Here is a 19,936-nt window from a genome sequence, read left to right on the forward strand (position 1 = left end):
TACTCTGCTATCCTTATCAGTTTCCACCCCAATGTCCAAATAGCCGCTCCAATTCCAACCATCATGTCTATACTCAGCCCACAGAGAGGGGGAAAGGGCACTCTACTGCATCTGACGATGCTTCCCTAAGATGCACACACAGCCCATTGGCTAAAATGTAGTCTCTTGGCCATGCTAGTGCAGAAAGACTGGGAAATATTATTTTATCTGGTTGGCCACGTGCTAAGCTGCAAATTAGTAGTTCACTTAGTGTAGGAAGAGTGGATATTGGTGACATCTAAGTCTCTGCCCTAAGTGGGAAGCCCCTCTTAGACCCAAGTGGCAGAGCTCAGCCAAGCTTCTCCTCAGTGACCCTCCCCTCCCAGGCTTCCACTCACACGATGAGGAATCACAAAGGTTAAGCCTGAGCAATGTGCCAGAACACCACACAGAAAGAAAGACCTAATTCCCCACTTTACAGATGTGGAAACCGTGGCCCTGTCTCTGGGAACCACCCTGAAATGTAAGTGTGGGCCCCAAAGGCCTGTCTGTGGCATGTGACCCTGCTGCCATGGCCACTGCTGATTGGCCAGAAGATTATTCTCCAGATTTTTCAAATCAGAAATAAGGAAACACACACCATTGTAAAGCAATTATACTCCAATAAAGATGTTAAAAAAAAAAAAAGAAAGAAAGAAAGAAGGAAACAGAGGCAGTTCCTCTCTGGTAGTGACATGCAATGAGATACAGAGAGAAATTTCAGGCAGCATTTGTGTTCCTGAAGCCCAACTGCCCTTGAACTTCCCAAAGTTACATGAGATAACATCCTACCAATAAATTTTCTGTTTCAACAATCTCTCTGGAATAGGTTTGTGGTGTTTTCAACTAAGAGCCCTGACTACCAGATGAAGAAGGGCTTCTCAGAGGGGATAAACTTTAAGCTGTGCCTTGAAGGATAAGCAGAAATAATTGACTGAACAGAAAATGTGTGGGAGAATTCTTCCCACTCTGTGAGGCTGAAGGATGTTTGTGGGATCACAGAGCCCCATTTGTTCCCCTGCGGCAGGACTGATCATGTTATGGGGAAGTGGGCAACTGAGGCGTACTCCTTCCCTGTTCATAGGCAGAGATGCCCTGTAGATGTGCAGATCTATGTGAGTGGGCCGTGTTACTACCCTGAACATCTGCTGGGCAGCCCACCCTTAAATAAGACAATGGCTAGCGGATGCTGTAAATCCCAGTGCTGACGGAGCTTCAGTGGGTGAGTGCAGCAGTGGAAATTTCACTATTAATGTGTGCGGTCAACATTCATTCATTCTCCAAATATTTATTGAGCATCTAATATAAACCAGACAATGTGCTTGATGAAATACACTGTTAACAAGACAAAGAAGCTCCTTAACCCAAGGGACTCACAGTCTAGCATAAAGGCAAATATTAATCAAATAATCCCACACATAAATCATCATAGACCATGATAAATGTTGTTTATCATAAAAAGTCATGACAAACTGTGAGAGGATATCACCTGGGGGCTTGATGTTCTCAGACGGTAGTAGGTGAGGTTTCTCCATGAAGAGACATTTACGTTCTGAAGGATGAACAGCAGTCACCTAGGACAGGGGTAGGGGTAGGGGAAGGATGGCATGGAACTGTCCAAGCAGAGGAACAGCGTGTGCAAAGACCCCAGGGCGGGAGAGGGCACAGAGCACCTGAGGGCCTGAACTAGACCAGAGTGGCTGACAGCAGAGAACAAACAGGACAGTGGCCCGAGATGAGAAGGGAGCAGGGTAAGGACCTTGGCCTTTATCCCAAGAGAAATGGGGGCCACTGAGGTTTTTAAGCAGGGGACTGACATGGTAACATGTGTACTTCATGATCACTCAGCTGCTCTGTGGAGAATGAACTGGAGAGGGCCAGAGGGGAAGTGCAGAGGCCAACATGGGAGATAAACAGAAGGAAAAGAGAAAATGAGAGGGTGTGAGCAACCCCATGTCAGTTGGGAGGCAAACCGGTAGAGATTAAGACCATGGGCTCGGAATCAAGCTGCCCAGTTTGTGTCCTGACTTTGTTACTTACTCTATGATCTTGAGCAAATTACCTGAGCTCATCTATAAAATAGGGATAGTATCTGTCTATGTCCTAGATTGTGTGAGGATTAAATGACAAGTACACCTCAAGAACTTAGAGTGGTATCTGGCACACAGGAACGCGCTGTGGCCCAAGGCCACACAGCTACTACCTAGAAACAGATAAATCCTGGACTGCTCTGATGAAAGCTGGGGGTGGGCGGGCCGGGCCCCGAGCCTCGTCCACTTGTCCACCCCTAACCACCACCTTGTCCTAGTCCCACCCACGCAGCCCTAAATGCCTGGGACTTCACAGACTCCCTCTCTGCCAAAGAAGGTTGGCCTCAGAGTGGCCTGTTGGAAGCCTGTCTCCTGGGCACTGTGTGAAAAAAATGGGGTGATGGCAGCTGACCAGTTTAATCGTTCCAGCACCCAGGGCCACTCTCAACTTTATAACATAACTAGACTAGAACCTCAGAAGGCTTTTGCTTCCCATACTTCATCTACCAAAAGGAAAAAAAAGTCTAAACACTCTTCTGCTTGCTGACGTATATATAAATTGTTTTATTTTTTAAATAACAATGAAGGGGAAAAAGGCCACAAAACAGACAAAAACAGCCTCGAAGGAACTCAGAGGACATGTAGATCTCAGAAGGGTACGGTTAACAGAAATGCCTTTGAAGGAACTCCTGAGAAGTTTATGGTGGCCCTCACTACCTCCCTGCTTTACTATTCACTCTGCCTCTCCTCTCTGCCCCTCCCAAGCCATGGTTGTAACCCGGTTTCGAGCAGAGACTTAGTCAGCTCTGGGTTGTAACCTCCTAGAGATGTGCCTGGGGACAAGGAAGTCTAAGGATCAACCACAGGCCCCACTCCAGGAAAGGCCCCCTGAGACCTCACAGCCTGTGACTGGTCAGGGTCACTGGGGGGTGAAGACAGGGTCTATGAACCCACAACCCAGCCAGCTGTTCCAGAATTAGGTCACAATGAGAGATACTTGGACTACCTGTGTGCCAAACACCTGTTCTGAGCCATTCCTAACATTCCTGACCAGATGTAGCCTCCTGGTGATTCTGGTTTACACAGATGGGACTATGGGATCATAAGTGCAAAAAGGCCTCATGTATCTGAAGACAGGATAGCTGATAAACCCAGAACTACCCCAGGACAAATGAGAGCTCTCACCAGCCAAAGAAAGCATCCAAAGGTCAAAAAAGCTGGGAAGACTTGGGCAGAGGAGGCCCTCTCCAGACAAGGTGGGCTGCTGGACAGCACAGATATACACAGACGGAACGAGAAACCGACAGGAGCGCTAAGATTGCACAGACAATACTCGTTCACTGAGAGCAGGTATAAGAGAAGGAAAACTGGCAATCAGCCAGTTGTCCCCAGCAGCCCCGGAAAAAGCACGTAACTTCTGTTCCGGAGAATGCAGAGCTGGTGGAGCTGTTCTTCAAGGCAGCACAGCCTTCTCTGCCTCACCTCAGTCAGCCAGGGCCAAGTTTGTGGACTGCAGTCGCTCCGTTTCCTGGCAGATGCTCTGCTCCACTGTATCACAGGCAGCTAGGAACGCCTACCAGGTAAACGCAGAGCAGTAAGGGCCCACTCGGCGCCAGGCACCCCTGCCAGCCCCACCCGCAAGAGGCTCTTTGCCCAGCCACTCTGGGGAACCCCCGGGCGACTGACTCAGGCTGAAACAGGTGTGCAGCGATGGAGATGGCCTGGGCTCCAGAGGAAGGAGGGGGAGGTAGAGGAAGCACAGGACCAGGGCTTCTGACAGTGCTCTATGCCAACAACCCCCAAAGGGTGCTGAGGACAGGAAGCCAGGCCACTGCAAGTGCACGATTTCAGGGGGTCCTGTCCATCGGATCAGTATAACATGTCAGTCCTATCTGCTCTCCGGCCATCTTCCTTCCCAATTAGTTTAAATCCAAATTTAATTACAGGGACATGAAAGGAGCTCTTCTCTTAGGTTCTGGGCTCATGCTGAGATATAAGAACCAAAGAGAGGCCACACCACACTTGTACTCTACCCTACTTTGAACAGATACATGCGCCAGCACATTACACTTTGTGATGCCCTACCACACAACTCACCTGAATCTTTTTCACCAAACCCTTCCTTTTCATTCGACTGTCTTTGAAATTTTCTGGCAGAACCTACGGAAGAATAAGTTGACGTATAAATAATCCTCAGTGAAAATGACATAAGAACACGTCAGAAATACCTACAGTATACCGAACAGGCCACAGGTCACTAATGTGAATGACATGCATTTTCAGGAATCACTTCCCTGGATCTGTACCCTACATGGCCCTCCCCATGACTCTCACCCCTATAGAAGCTCCCTTTGTTCTTGGTGTCGGGGCCATAGATCTATAACATGGACTTTGTCTGTTCACTGTTTCCTGTGCATGGATACTGTGTCCTGGCTGGACCATGAGCTCAGTGTGGCAGGAGAAGCACAGTGCTTTTCTGCTTCTTCTTTACCACCTCCCCCTAAGAATCCCAAGCAGAGTAGTTTAGGCTAGAGATATCATTACTGTGTCATCTCTAAGAGGAAGCGTGGCATCGATGATTCCCAACAGCCTCACAGGAGCTGGGTCTGACTGAATTCTGTACAGGTAATGAGCTCAGTGAAATGTCAGACACATGTGTGTTAGGAAAGTTAAGCCCTGTGTTTCTCTAATCATGAGATCATGGACCACTTGGGTCCCAGCTTCCTGAGGATTAGATGCTACTGGCATACATAAATAAAAATGACAGGGACTTCCCTGGCAGTCTAGTGGTTAAGACTCTGCACTCCCAATGCAGGGGGCATGGGTTCAATCCCTGATCGGGAAACTAAGATCCCACATGCCGTGGCCAAAATAAATAAATACATACATACATACATACATAAATAATATGACAAAAGCCCTATGTTGGTGGGACAGGAGAAATCAGGAACCATCTTACCTTTCCGTGTATTCACCAAAGACCTAGCAGTGTCTGGTACACGATAGGTGCTCAATACCCTCAGGCAGTGAGTGCGATACTGAAAGAGTGAAACTGACTGAAAAATAATCAAAGGAAACTAGTTCTTCTCAGCTGAATATTTACTTACTAGTGTGTCAATCTCTTCCAAGATCTTCATAAACTGCTCGATTATGGCTTTTACTCTCCTGTTGAGCTTGCAGAGAGCTTCAGCTTGCAAATCCTTGGCCAGAAAACCCTGTGGAGGAATGATGCATTATTGCAAGGGTTCCTTGAGGCTGATGGAAAACTCCAAGCCAAGGCACTGATGAAGCAGCCACACCCTGAGTCCACATTCCCCAACAGGCTGGGCCAGACCTCAGGCCCGCAACTTCACCTCTTGGGAAAAACAGAAAAGCCGGCCATGGGCCACCCCAAGAGCTGTAGTAGTCTGCAGGCCATTACATGGTCTATCTTACATGGTCCACTGGGGTCACAAATGCCTGCGGAGGCCTGGCTCTGGCGAAGCCCCCAGTCACCAGTGACTACCCGCACACGAGAAGCAGACATTAAGAGCACAGAGTTTAGAGTCTGATAGGCCTGGGCTTCAATTCTGACTGCACTGTACTGGCTTGTGACCTTGAGCAAGTTCCTTAACCTATCTGTGCCTCGGTGTTCTCATTTTTAAAATGGAGATCATGATACCCACACCCCAGAGGGTTACCATGAGGATAAAGAGAAATACATGTAGACCTTTAATAGAATTCCTGACACAGATGTATGTATGCTAACAAATGGCAGCACTTACATTATTTTTATTAAATTGTCTCTCTGTTTATTCACAATGCTTGGCCTAATGACCAGTTAGCTGGTGACAACAGGTGGAGAGCAGGGATCTCATGTAGTATATATTAGCCAGCAATTCCAACTCAAAGAATTTATTCTACCAAAAAAATCGGAAACGGTCAAAAAAGATTTATGTCCGAGGACATTCAAAGAAGCATAATGGCTTCAAGATGGCGGAGGAGTAAGACGTGGAGATCACAAATACATCAGAAATACATCTACATGTGGAACAACTCCTACAGAACACCTACTGAACGCTGGCAGAAGACCTCAGACTTCCCAAAAGGCAAGAAACTCCCCACGTACCTGGGTAGGGCAAAAGAAAAAAGAAAAAACAGAGACAAAAGAATAGGGACAGGACCTGCACCAGTGGGAGGGAGCTGTGAAGGAGGAAAGGTTTCCACACACTAGGAAGCCCCTTCACTGGCGGAGACGGGGGATGGTGGGGAGGGGAAGCTTTGGAGCCGCGGAGGAGAGCGCAGCCACAGGGGTGCGGAGGGCAAAGCGGAGAGATTCCCACACAGAGGATCGGTGCCGACCAGCACTCACCAGCCTGAGAGGCTTGTCTGCTCACCCGCCGGGACGGGTGGGGGCTGGGAGCTGAGGCTCGGGCTTCGGAGGTCAGATCCCAGAGAGAGGACTGGGGTTGGCGGCGTGAACACAGCCTGAAGGGGGCTAGTGCGCCACAGCTGCCGGGAGGGAGTCCGGGAAAAAGTCTGGACATGCCTAAGAGGCAAGAGACCATTGTTTCAGGGGGTGTGAGGAGAGGCGATTCAGAGCACCACCTAAACAAGCTCCAGAGATGGGCGTGAGCCGCGGCTCTCAGAGTGGACACCAGAGATGGGCATGAGACGCTAAGGCTGCTACTGCCGCCACCAAGAAGCCTGTGTGCAAGCACAGGGCACTCTTCACACCTCCCCTCCTGGGAGCCTGTGCAGCCCGCCACTGCCAGGGTCCCATGATCCGGGGACAACTTCCCCAGGAGAACGCACAGCACGCCTCAGGCTGTTTGTAACGTCACGCAGGCCTCTGCCGCCCGCAGGCTCGCCCCGCATCCGTACCCCTCCCTCCCCCCCGCCTGAGTGAGCCAGAGCCCCAGAAGTAGAAGCAGCTGCTCCTTTAACCCCGTCCTGTCTGAGCAAAGAACAGATGCCCTCAGGCGACCTACAAGCAGAGGCGGGGCCAAATCCAAAGCTGAACGGGGTGGTGGTGGGGGGGAGGCTGAGCGAACAAAGAAGAGAAAGGGAAATTTCTCCACAATCTCCACAATCAACTTGATGTACCCTGCATCTGTGGAATACCTGAAGAGACAACAAATCATCCCAAAACTGAGGTGGTGCACTTTGGGAGCAACTGTAGACTTGGGGTTTGCTTTCTGCATCTAATTTGTTCCTGGTTTTATGTTTATCTTAGTTTAGTATTTAGAGTTTATTATCATTGGTAGATTTGTTTATTGATTTGGTTGCTCTCTTCCTCCTTCTTTTTTTTTTAATATATAGATACATATATATTTTCCCTTTTTCTCTTTTTGTGAGTTTGTATGTGTGTGCTTCTTTGTGTGATTTTGTTTGTATAGCTTTGCTTTTACCATTTGTCCTAGGGTTCTGTCTGTCTTTTTTTTTTTATTTTTTAGTATAGTTTTTAGCGCTTGTTATCACTGGTGGATTTGTTTTTTGGTTTGGTTGCTCTCTTCTTTCTTTCCTTCTTTCATTCTTTCTTTCCTTCTTTCATTCTTTCTTTCCTTCCTTCTTTCTTCTCTCTCTCTTTTTTTTTTTACTACTTTTTAATTTTTTACTTTTAATAATCACTTTTTATTTTAATAACTTTATTTTATTTTCTTACTCTCTTTCTTTCTTTCTTTTTTTCTCCCTCTTCTTCTGAGCCGTGTGACTGACAGGGTCTTGGTACTCCGGCCAGGTGTCAGGCCTGTACCTCTGAGGTGGGAGAGCCAAGTTCAGGACATTGGTGCACCAGAGACCTCCCGGCTCCATGTAATATCAAATGGCAAAAGCTCTCCCAGAGATCGCCATCTCAACGCTAAGACCCAACTCCACTCAAAGACCAGCAAGCTACAGTGCTGAACACCCTATGCCAAACAACTAGCAAGACAGGAACACAAACCCACCCATTAGCAGAGAGGCTGCCTAAAATCATAATAAGGTCACAGACACCCCAAAACAGACCACTGGACACGGTCTTGCCCACCAGAAAGACAAGATCCAGCCTCGCCCACCAGAACACAGGCACTAGTCCCCTCCACCAGGAAGCCTACACAACCCACTGAACCAACCTTAGCCACTGGGGGCAGACACCAAAAACAGCGGAAACTACGAACCTGCAGCCTGCAAAAAGGAGACCCCAAACACAGTAAGTTAAGCAAAATAAGAATACAAAGAAACACACAGCAGATGAAGGAGCAAGGTAAAAACCCATCAGACCAAACAAATGAAGAGGAAATAGGCAGTCTACCTGAAAAAGAATTCAGAGAAATGATAGTAAAGACGATCCAAAATCTTGGAAATAGAATGGAGAAAATACAAGAAACGTTTAACAAGGACCTAGAAGAACTAAACAGCAAACAAACAATGATGAACAATACAATAAATGAAATTTAAAATTTTCTAGAAGGAATCAATAGCAGAATAACTGAGGCAGAAGAACGGATAAGTGACCTGGAAGATAAAATAGTAGAAATAACTACCTCAGAGCAGAATAAAGAAAAAAGAACGAAAGAATTGAGGACAGTCTTAGAGACCTCTGGGACAATATTAAATGCACCAACATTCGAATTATAGGGGTCCCAGATGAAGAAGAGAAAAAGAAAGGGACTGAAAAAATATTTGAAGAGATTATAGTTCAAAACTTCCCTAATATGGGAAAGGAAATAGTCAAGTCCAGGAAGCGCAGAGAGTCCCATACAGGATAAAGCCAAGGAGAAACATGCCAAGACACACATTAATCAAACTATCAAAAATTAAACACAAAGAAAAAATAGTAAAAGCAGGGAAAAACAACAAATAACATACAAGGGAATCCCCATAAGGTTAACAGCTGATCTTTCAGCAGAAAGACTTTACACCACACTTAACACAAATGGACAGTCTCAGTCAGAAGGGAGTGGCAGGACATATTTAAAGTGATGAAAGGGAAAAACCTACAACCAAGATTACTCTACCCAGCAAGGATCTCATTCAGATTTGATGGAGAAATTAAAACCTTTACAGACAAGCAAAAGCTAAGAGAATTCAGCACCACCAAACCAGGTTTACAACAAATGCTAAAGGAACTTCTCTAGGCAGAAAACACAAGAGAAGGAAAAGACCTACAATAACAAACCGAAAACAATTAAGAAAACGGTCATAGGAACATACATATCGATAATTACCTTAAATGTAAATGGATTAAATGCTCCCACCAAAAGACACAGGCTGGCTGAATGGATACAAAAACAATACCTGTATATATGCTGTCTACAATAGACCACTTCAGACCTAGGGACACATACAGACTGAAAGTGAGGGGATGGAAAAAGATATTCCATGCAAATGAAAATCAAAAGAAAGCTGGAGTAGCAATTCTCATATCAGATAAAATAGACTTTAAAATAAAGACTATTAAAAGAGACAAAGAAGGACACTACATACTGATCAAGGGATCAATCCAAGAAGAAGATATAACAATTGTAAATATTTATGCACCCAACATAGGAGCACCTCAATACATAAGGCAAATGCTAACAGCCATAAAAGGGGAAATTGACAGTAACACAATCATAGTAGGGGACTTTAACACCACACTTACACAAATGGACAGATCATCCAAACAGAAAACCAATAAGGAAACACAAGCTTTAAATGATACATTAAACAAGATGGACTTAATTGATATTTATAGGACATTCCATCCAAAAACAACAGAATACACTTTCTTCTCAAGTGCTCATAGAACATTCTCCAGGATAGATCACACCTTGGGTCACAAATCAAGCCTTGGTACATTTAAGAAAACTGAAATCGTATCAAGTGTCTTTTCCAACCACAACGCTATGAGACTAGATATCAATTACAGGAAAAAAAATCTGTAAAAAATACAAACACATGGAGGCTAAACAATACACTACTTAACAACCAAGAGATCACTGAAGAAATCAAAGAGGAAATCAAAAAATACCTAAAAACAAAGGACAATGAAAACACAATGACCCAAAACCTATGGAATGCAGCAAAAGCAGTTCTAAGAGGGAAGTTTACAGGAATACAATCCTACCTCAAGAAACAAGAAACATCTCAAATAAACAATCTAACCTTATACCTAAAGCAATTAGAGAAAGAAGAACAAAAAAACTCCCAAAGTTAGCAGAAGGAAAGAAATCATAAAGATCAGATCAGAAATAAATGAAAAAGAAATGAAGGAAACAATAGCAAAGATCAATAAAACTAAAAGCTGGTTCTTTGAGAAGATAAACAAAATTCATAAACCATTAGCCGGACTCAACAAGAACAAAAGGGAGAAGACTCAAATCAATAGAATTAGAAATGAAAACGGAGAAGTAACAACTGACACTGCAGAAATACAGAGGATCATCAGAGATTACTACAAGCAACTCTATGCCAATAAAATGGACAACCTGGAAGAAATGGACAAATTCTTAGAAAAGCACAGCCTTCCGAGACTGAACCAGGAAGAGATAGAAAATATAACTGACCATTCACAAGCACTGAAATTGAGACTGATTAAAAATCTTCCAACAAACAAAAGCCCAGGACCAGATGGCTTCACAGGCGAATTCTATCAAACATTTACAGAAGAGCTAACACCTATCCTTCTCAAATTCTTCCAAAATATAGCAGAGGGAGGAACACTCTCAAACCCATTCTATAAGGCCATCATCACCGTGATACCAAAACCAGACAAAGATGTCACACAAAAAAAGAAAACTACAGGCCAATATCACTGATGAACATGGATGCAAAAATCCTCAACAAAATACTAGCAAACAGTATCCAACAGCACATTTAAAGGATCATACACCATGATCAAGTGGGGTTTATCCCAGGGATGTTCAATATATGGAAATCAATCAATGTGATGCACCATATTAACAAGTTGAAGGATAAAAACCATATGATCATCTCAATAGATGCAGAAAAAGCTTTTGACAAAATTAAACACCGATTTACGATAAAAACTCTCCAGAAAGTGGGCACAGAGGGAACCTACCTCAACATAATAAAGGCCATATATGACAAATCCACAGCCAACATCATTCTCAATGGTGAAAAATTGAAACCATTTCCTCTAAGATCAGGAACAAGACAAGGTGTCCACTCTCATCACTATTATTCAACATAGTTTTGGAAGTTTTAGCCACAGCAATCAGAGAAGAAAAAGAAATAAAAGGAATCCAAATCAGAAAAGAAGAAGTAAAGCTGTCACTGTTTGCAGATGACATGATACCATACATAGAGAATCGTAAAGATGCTACCAGAAAACTACTAGAGCTAATCAACGAATTTGGTAAAGTAGCAGGATACAAAATTAATGCACAGAAATCTCTTGCATTCCTATACACTAATGATGAAAAATCTGAAAGAGAAATTAAGGAAACATTGCAACAAAAAGAATAAAATACCTAAGAATAAACCTACCTAAGGAGACAAAAGACCTGTATGCAGAAAACTATAAGGCACTGATGAAATAAAGTAGAGATGATACAAACATATGGAGAGATATACCATGTTCTTTAATTGGAAGAATCAACATTGTGAAAATGACTATACTACCCAAAGCAATCTACAGATTCAGTGCAATCCCTATCAAACTACCAATGGCATTTTTCACAGAACTACAACAAAAAATTTCACGATTTGCATGGAAACACAAAAGACCCCGAATAGCCAAAGCAATCTTGAGAAAGAAAAACGGAGCTGGAGGAATCAGGCTCCTGGACTTCAGACTATACTACAAAACTACAGTAATCAAGACAGTATGGTACTGGCACAAAAACAGAAATACAGGTCAATGGAACAGGATAGAAAGTCCAGAGATAAACCCACGCACATATGGTTACCTTATCTTCGATAAAGGAGGCAAGAATATACAATGGAGAAAAGACAGTCTCTTCAATAAGTGGTGCTGGGAAAACTGAACAGCTACATGTAAAAGAATGAAATTAGAACACTCCCTAACACCATACACAAAAATAAACTCAAAATGGATTAAAAACCTAAATGTAAGGCCAGACACTATCAAACGCTTAGAGGAAAACATAGGCAGAACACTCTATGACATAAATCACAGCAAGATCCTTTTTGACCCAGCTCCTAGAGAAATGGAAATAAAAACAAAAATAAACAAATGGGACCTAATGAAACTTCAAAGCTTTTGCACAGCAAAGGAAACCATAAACAAGACGAAAAGACAACGCTCAGAATGGGAGAAAATATTTGCAAATGAAGCAACTGACAAAGGATTAATCTCCAAAATTTACAAGCAGCTCATGCAGCTCAATATCAAAAAAACAAACAAAGCAATCCAAAAATGGGCAGAAGACCTAAATAGACATTTCTCCAAAGAAGATATACAGATTGCCAGCAAACACATGAAAGGATGCTCAACATCACTAATCATTAGAGAAATGCAAATCAAAACTACAATGAGGTATCACCTCACACCAGTCAGAATGGCCATCATCAAAAAATCTACAAACAATAAATGCTGGAGAGGGTGTGGAGAAAAGGGAACCCTCTTGCACTGTTGGTGGGAATGTAAATTGATACAGTCACTATGGAGAATAGTATGGAGGTTCCTTAAAAAACTAAAAATAGAACTACCATACGAGCCAGCAATCCCACTACTGAGCATATACCCTGAGAAAACCATAATTCAAAAAGAGTCATGTACCACAATGTTTACTGCAGCTCTATTTACAATAGCCAGGACATGGAAGCAACCTAAGTGTCCATCGACAGATGAATGGATAAAGAAGATATGGCACATATATACAATGGAATATTACTCAGGCATAAAAAGTAATGATATTGAGTTATTTGTAGTGAGGTGGATGGACCTAGAGTCTGTCATACAGAGTGAAATAAGTCAGAAAGAAAAAAACAAATACCATATGCTAACACATATATATATGGAATCTAAAAAAAAAAAAGATGGTTGTGAAGAACCTAGGGGCAGGACAGGAATAAAGATGCAGATGTAGAGAATGGACTTGAGGACATAGGGAGGGGGAAGGGTAAGTTGGGACGAAGTGGGAGAGTGGCATGGACTTATGTATACTACCAAATGTAAAATAGATAGCTAGTGGGAAGCAGCCGCAAAGCACAGGGAGATCAGCTCAGTGCTTTGTGACCACCTAGAGGAGTGGGGTAGGGAGGGTGGGAGGGAGACGGAGGAGGGAGGAGATATGGGGATATATGTGTATGTATAGCTGATTCACTTTGTTATAAAGCAGAAACCAACACACCACTGTAAAGCCATTATACTCCAATAAAGATGTTAAAAAAAAAAGGAAGCATTATGCATAATGGTAAAATAACATTAGGTGATGAATAATAGAGAATTGGTTAGGTAAACCATGATCCATTCATATGATGAAATACTCTGCAAGTTTTGAAAAGTATGACCATTTTTTTTCAGTCAAAACTTTTTTTCTTTATTTAAGTATAGTTGATTTACAGTACTGTGTTAGTTTCAGGTATACAGCAAAGTGATTTGGTTACGTATGATCATTTTTAATGACATGGGAAAATGTTCAATTTTTTAAACCAATGAAGGAACAATTTACAAAGTGTACCTAACATTATACCAATTTTTTTTAAGATGAAAAAATAGATTCCAGTTTTTAGTAATGATTATCTTTGAGTTGGGGGTCTTACAGGTAATTATTATTTTTCATATTAGTGCCCATATGTTTTCTTAAAAGCTATGTACAATCAGCATGTATTACTTTTATAATTAAAACACAAACATACATCCATAAATGTTATAAAATGAAGGGATCAAAAATAAGTATGTGGTTTGCGGCTGTTCCTCATCCTTATTTGGTTTCAGTACTCCACCTCTAATACTATAAGGAATTGACTAGGATGACCCCCACGCCCACTCCAAGATCATGCTCAGCTTGGACCTTCTATGAATCAACACAATGTTCTTTGCCTTGCCAAATACATTATAACTGACTAGACTGAGAGAAGCTACTTATTCTATTTTAGACAATACATGATCCTAGCACAGCAGGTGTTCTCCTAGGAGCACAAATGGATGCTGGCTGGGGTTTGGAAATAACAGTGGTGACAACACTTACAAAGCACTTAGTATATGTCAGGCTCAAATTATGCAATTTAATCCCCTCAACAGCCCTAAGAGGGAGGTACCATCATTACTGCCTTTTTACAGATGAGGAACCTGAGACAAAGGCAAACTTGCCCACAGTAACAGGAAGGGTAGAGCCAGGGTCTGAACCCAGGGAGTCTGACAACAAAGTCCGCCCTCGTAACCACACATTCGTATCTCCAGAGAGTTCTCATAGAAGGCAGAAAGACAAAGTCCACGGAGATTGTTACCTGCTGGATTCCAGTAAGCTCTTTTCTCAACTCTTCCAGTTGGTCAGCTATCTTCTCCACAGACTTCTCCAAATCTTTCAACTTCTTTAGTTCAGCTTCTTCCTCTGGACTGTTCTAAAATGTTTAAGAATAAAATGAAGTCAATAACTTTTTTTTCTGTCAGGAAAAAAAAAATCTGACCACAAGTGGGTTAAACTACTGACCTAGAAAACATCGTCTTAACTCTGTTGCTTCTTAGAAGGCAAGCTGGAGGGTTATACATGAAGGTTTTCTATCTACAAAGACTCTAGACTAGATAGAGAGAAGGTATCAGGTACACATTCTGGCAAGAGAGCCCTGACGGCTTGGGTTCAGAGAACAAAGCCGATCCACGTGCCAGATTCAACCTCAGCCTCGAGCTGATTACCAACAGATTCTGGACTGAAGCCTGGAGTGTTAACAAATTACAATGAATGCCCGTGAGGAGTCCAGAACGGTGAGACAGGTGGAATTCTACCCTTCCTTTAAATGGAATTCCTGAGCTCTCTCATTCAATATGATGATGATGATGAATACTTTTACTGAGCATCCCCTCTATGCCAGGTACCATCCTAAGCACTTTACCTATATTATTGTTTAAGCCTTACCACAATCCAGTGAAGGAGGTACTGTTTCAGATGATGAAATTGAGGTTACTGTAAAGTAACTTAAGGTTACACAGCCCAAAATAGGTAGAAGAGACTTGAATTGGACTTGGCTCCACATACTCCAGGACAGCTCCAACTGAGGGTCCTAAAGCTTCTTCGAACTCAACCCTTGGGTTCTGCTAATTGCCCATCACCATTCTCCCTGACCCTTGAGCAAGAAATCTAGATTATTTCCCCTTCTCTCACCTTAATTGGTAGCCAGCAGCTTCCTGCTTTTACACTACCCCAAATTGTTCACATTCTTCTTTGTGGCCAAATCCTGAGTGCCAGTCTCCTGGCAGTTCCACGTCTGGACTAGACTTTCCTTGCCTCCACTTTGCTAATCTCTGCCCTCTCTCCACTCTGAATCAGCCACCTCCTTCGAAGTAAGGGAACTTCACAGGACCAACAATTCCACTGTGTCACAATGCAGGGCTGGCCATGGCCCTCTCTCATCACCCCAGGGCCTACTTTTCTCACCAACTGGTTCTTTTTCTCCGTCACCTCTTTAGTCTGAACCTTTCTTTCCAGCCAAAGAGGGTTTATCCTTGTGTGAGATTTTAGTAAAAACAATGGTTAAAGGAAGAGAGGCTCCTGAAGTTTGCAGAGTACTTATTTTTAAAATCTACAGGTTTATTTTAACAAAACACTCTCTTGCAAATTCCCCTCCAAGTGAGTAGGGACTGCCTCAGGCACTATTTTAACCAGACTGATTCCACCACCAACACAAAAGCCACATTACTGAGGCAGCATAACCACTCCTAATTCCCAGAGTGAAAGCCCTAACCAACAGGAGCTGGAGGGTATGAGAACTGGTAACTCCATGGAACAAAAAGAGACTACATTTGTTTAGAGAGCGCTACTTCACCAGTGCCAACCCTGGGTCCCTGGTTTGGCCTTCTAAACAGAAACATGCATAAAAGACCTTCGTCATTTGATTCTGAGGTATTCTGGTGGAAAAAGCAATTTACCTTTTTCCCAATTAACATGACCCGGCAACCATTTTGTATTCCAAGTGCTGACAATGGCGTCTCCATTTCCTTCAGAGATTTTCCTGAACAAAGAAGAAAGTGATGTCAAGTTGCAACAATTGCACAACAGTGAAAATAGATTTCAGCAAGGGTATAGGAAGTAGTGTGCTCACTAATGAGAAGAGGATGAATTGGTATACGCTTTTTAGAAGGTTTCTTGACCCAGTAACTTCACTTTAGATATCTACCCTAACACATAACTGGACATGTGCCTACACAAAAACTGTTATACAATAACTATTATTCATAATAGTGAGAAACTGGAAAGAGCCAAAAATTCAGTAATAGGGGACGCATTAACTATACATCAGTACAACAGAAGACTTTGTAGGCATCAAAGCTCATTTTTTCAGGAAACTTCAATGCCATAATACATGTTGATGACCCAGTGTTATATGAAGATCACTAGAAATGATCCTAGTTTTGTCAACTAAAAAAAAAAGCCACAAATGAGAACCCACACTTTGGGATACCAGGACAAACAAACAAAAAGAGGCTGGACAGAAATATACTGAATTGTTATGAGGGGTTTTATCCAGGAGGACATTTTCTTTTTTGTGCTTTCCTCTATTTTGAAACATGGATTTCTATTGCCTTTATAATTCTAAAATGAAATGTTTTTAAAAAGAAAAGACAAGGAGCTGTACTATGAAGTACAAATATGAATGCTTCCCATCACTAAGTTTTTTACGACTGGCACCAAACGGGATAAATTTAGCCTCATCAGATACCAAAATAATGGGTTCCCATGGGAATGGGAAGACCAGAGAATGGGGATGGGAGTGGGTGTGTCCTGGCAGAAATCAGCATCATCCACTGGGCCTGCCACATCCAGGCCCTGGTAAGTTTGTTCAATACCTTCTCTGTGCCAGCACTATGCCGAGCATTGGACACATAGCAATATCTCTGCCCTCGTGGAGTTTGTTACTGTATTAGAGAAATCAGATGTTCGGTGACTATGAAGACAATTATTTAATAGGAATTTCAATACAAGTTATGCAAAAGTGGTAGGGAGTGCCATCTGAACACACAGTGGGAAGAGGATCTAACTTGGCCAGGGAAGACTGCCCATGTGCTTCATCAAAAATGGTAATATTTGGGCTTCCCTGGTGGCGCAGTGGTTGAGAGTCCGCCTGCCAATGCAGGGGACACAGGTTCGAGCCCTGGTCTGGGAGGATCCCACATACTGCAGAGCAACTGGGCCCGTGAGCCACAATTACTGAGCCTGTGCGTCTGGAGCCTGTGCTCCGCAACAAGAGAGGCCGCGATAGTGAGAGGCCCGCGCACCGCGATGAAGAGTGGCCCCCGCTTGCCACAACTAGAGACAGCCCTCACACAGAAATGAAGACCCAACACAGCCATAAATAAATTAATTAATTAATTTTTTTTAAAAAATGGTAATATTTCTGCCACCCTCATGTGACTTCAACTCTAATACCTGTTCAAATGTTTACAAGTGTCCAGTGCATAGTAGGTCCTCAATACATATTTGTTGAAGTGATGAATGAATTAACAAGCAAATAAGAATTGTCCTAGTTTGAAAACTGAGAGTTACTATTAGTTAAAGTTAAGCAGTTTTAAATAGGCCTTTTAGCAATGAGGGCTCAAAGCTGGAAGAGAAATACCTACCCTTAAATATGAGTTTCTGAAAAGGCAGCGGGACCCCTGTGGCCTCTTCAACAACCTGGGCCAGGTCTTGGACAATTGGTTCACTACAGCCCTCTTGCGGGATAACTTGAAGATCGTGCTTCTCATTGCCTGGTGAGAGAGAAAAGTGTTGAAGAAAACTCACACAAACCAATATAGGCTGACACTTTATTTACCCAGCCTTCAAGGCCTGCTCAAGGATTTTTGTTTCCTTTATTATAGTAACTAACAAAATCAGTGATATCAGCTAACATTTTAAGTACTTAACATGCATAAGGGGCTGACTAGGCTCATTTCATGCATGATCTTATTTCTCAGAACAACCCCATGAAGTAGGTACTACCTATTATTCCCCATGTCACAGATAAGCAAACTATGAGTTCAGTCCAATTAAGACCTGCCTAATGAGACCCAACTCTAGAATTAGAACTTGACCTCAGATCTATCTGATTTCAAAGTCCGTGCTTTTCTTCACAAGCCATCTGCATCCTGTGGCCTGACTGTCCTCTACTCTGTGTTGTACTGGGCAAGGAACTATTTTTGTCTCCTTTGCTGTAATGGGCAAGGAAATGTTTTTCCTCCAGGTCTCTCCCACTGGGGACACCTGGGCACATACATGATTGGTGCCCAGTAAATAGACAAAAGAATGAATAAACTCAAACAGCAGAAATTCCTTTTTGGAGCAGAGGTGCTAATTCTTTTCTGGGTATGTGGACAATAAGGAGGTAGCCTGTGCCGGTGCATCATGCCAAGCCTTAAGCCTACTCAACAGCCACATGTAGTGAGTGGGACAGGTGTTACCAACTCTGCTTCTATGTGAAGTAGAAACCAGCTGCCTAGAAAGGAGACATCCCAAGGTCACTTAAACCTGAATTATCTAGAATCCTGGTCACCAGATTCTGAGGCCCTGGGGTCTCCCCTAGTTGGTCCTGAGGAAACCTCATGGACTCAGCTCTCTGGAGAACTCGACACAGAACTTTGTCTAGTTCTGTGTCAACTCCAAAAGTAGGCAGACCCAAAGGGTGCCCAGAGTGTACGCCTGAACCCAAGGCTCACTCAAAAAGCAGACAAGAGTTCAGACTCTCGCACACACGTAGGTGTCCAGACACACAGCAGTCATACACAACATGGCTAAAAAGAGCCAGGCACAAAGACCCACAATAACTACGCAGGCACACACTAACACATACAACCAGGACCACGATGTGAAGCACGGACATCGAGGATCTAACAAATGGCCTGAGACAAAACACCAGCCACATGGAAAGGTGTGCTGAACAAAAGATCCGTACAAAAGCCGGCCCCACGGACACAAACCAGATCCCACGCTTCCGGACGCCAGACGAACACAAGGACACACGCTTCGGGAGGGCACGTGGCCAAACCCAGAGACCCCGTCGGACTTTCGCAGCCCGCGCTCACTGTGGGTGACGGTCACGCTGAGCCCGGCTGCCGCCATTTCCTCGCTCCGGGCCACCTCTTCACTCAGGGCCACCTCTTCGCTTCCGACCGCCTCTTCGCTCCGGGACCCCTCTTCGCTCCGGGTCACCTCTTCGCTCCGGGTCACCTCTTCGCTCCGGGCCGAGCGAGGCCGTGCTTTCTTCTTCACCCGCGGCCTGCGAGCGCAGGCGGCGGCGCCCCTGGTGGATCCGGCATGCCCTCTGGTCACACTCCGGACGGCTGATCGCTGGGAGGGAGGCGGACCGCGCTCGACTGGGGGCACCGACTGGCGCGGCTCCCGGCCCAGCCGAGGGGCGCGCCGCCGGGGGCCCAGCCGCTCCCTGTCGCCTCGCGATCTCCGAGAGCCGCCGCGCTCCGCCAGACCCGCGCTTGTTGCCCACCCAGCGGTGGAGGCTGAGCGCGGCGCCCCGCGATCCCTCCCGGCTACTTCCCCGCTCCGCCCGGGCCTGCCGGCCCCGCCCCTCGGAGCAGCCCCGCTCCCGCCAGGCTCTATTCCGCTACCGCCGCCCCCGGGCCCCACCCACTCAGCCGAGGCCCCGCCTGGCTTATCTGAGGCCACGCCCACGCCCGCCACCGAGGCCACGCCCCCTGCTGACTCTTCGCCCCTCACCTCCAACCTCCTGCAGTTCTTCCCCGGAAGACCGAGCTGAAAATCCGGAAAAAGGATCGGTAAACGCCAATAGGCACATTGCGCTTGCGCATGGAG

At 44.4% G+C, this 19,936-nt stretch overlaps 1 protein-coding gene across 1 annotated transcript in view; it reads right to left on the bottom strand.

Annotated features, from left to right (window-relative positions):
• The window catches only part of BAG1 (BAG cochaperone 1), a gene marked incomplete at its 5' end in the record, with an annotated part of 29,328 nt that extends 9,395 nt beyond the window's left edge, over positions 1-19,933 (bottom strand). The window contains 7 exons of the mRNA XM_082471399.1: positions 3,531-3,621; positions 4,146-4,208; positions 5,156-5,263; positions 14,427-14,540; positions 16,063-16,145; positions 17,752-17,880; positions 19,087-19,933. Of these exons, the coding sequence (XP_082327525.1) occupies positions 3,532-3,621; positions 4,146-4,208; positions 5,156-5,263; positions 14,427-14,540; positions 16,063-16,145; positions 17,752-17,880; positions 19,087-19,933 (1,434 nt within the window). The remainder of the gene's footprint in view (positions 1-3,530; positions 3,622-4,145; positions 4,209-5,155; positions 5,264-14,426; positions 14,541-16,062; positions 16,146-17,751; positions 17,881-19,086) is intronic.
• Between the last annotated feature and the right edge of the window lie 3 nt (positions 19,934-19,936).

This window comes from Balaenoptera physalus, assembly GCF_965194825.1.
Source record: "Balaenoptera physalus genome assembly, chromosome: 7".
Classification (NCBI taxonomy): Eukaryota; Metazoa; Chordata; class Mammalia; order Artiodactyla; family Balaenopteridae; genus Balaenoptera; species Balaenoptera physalus.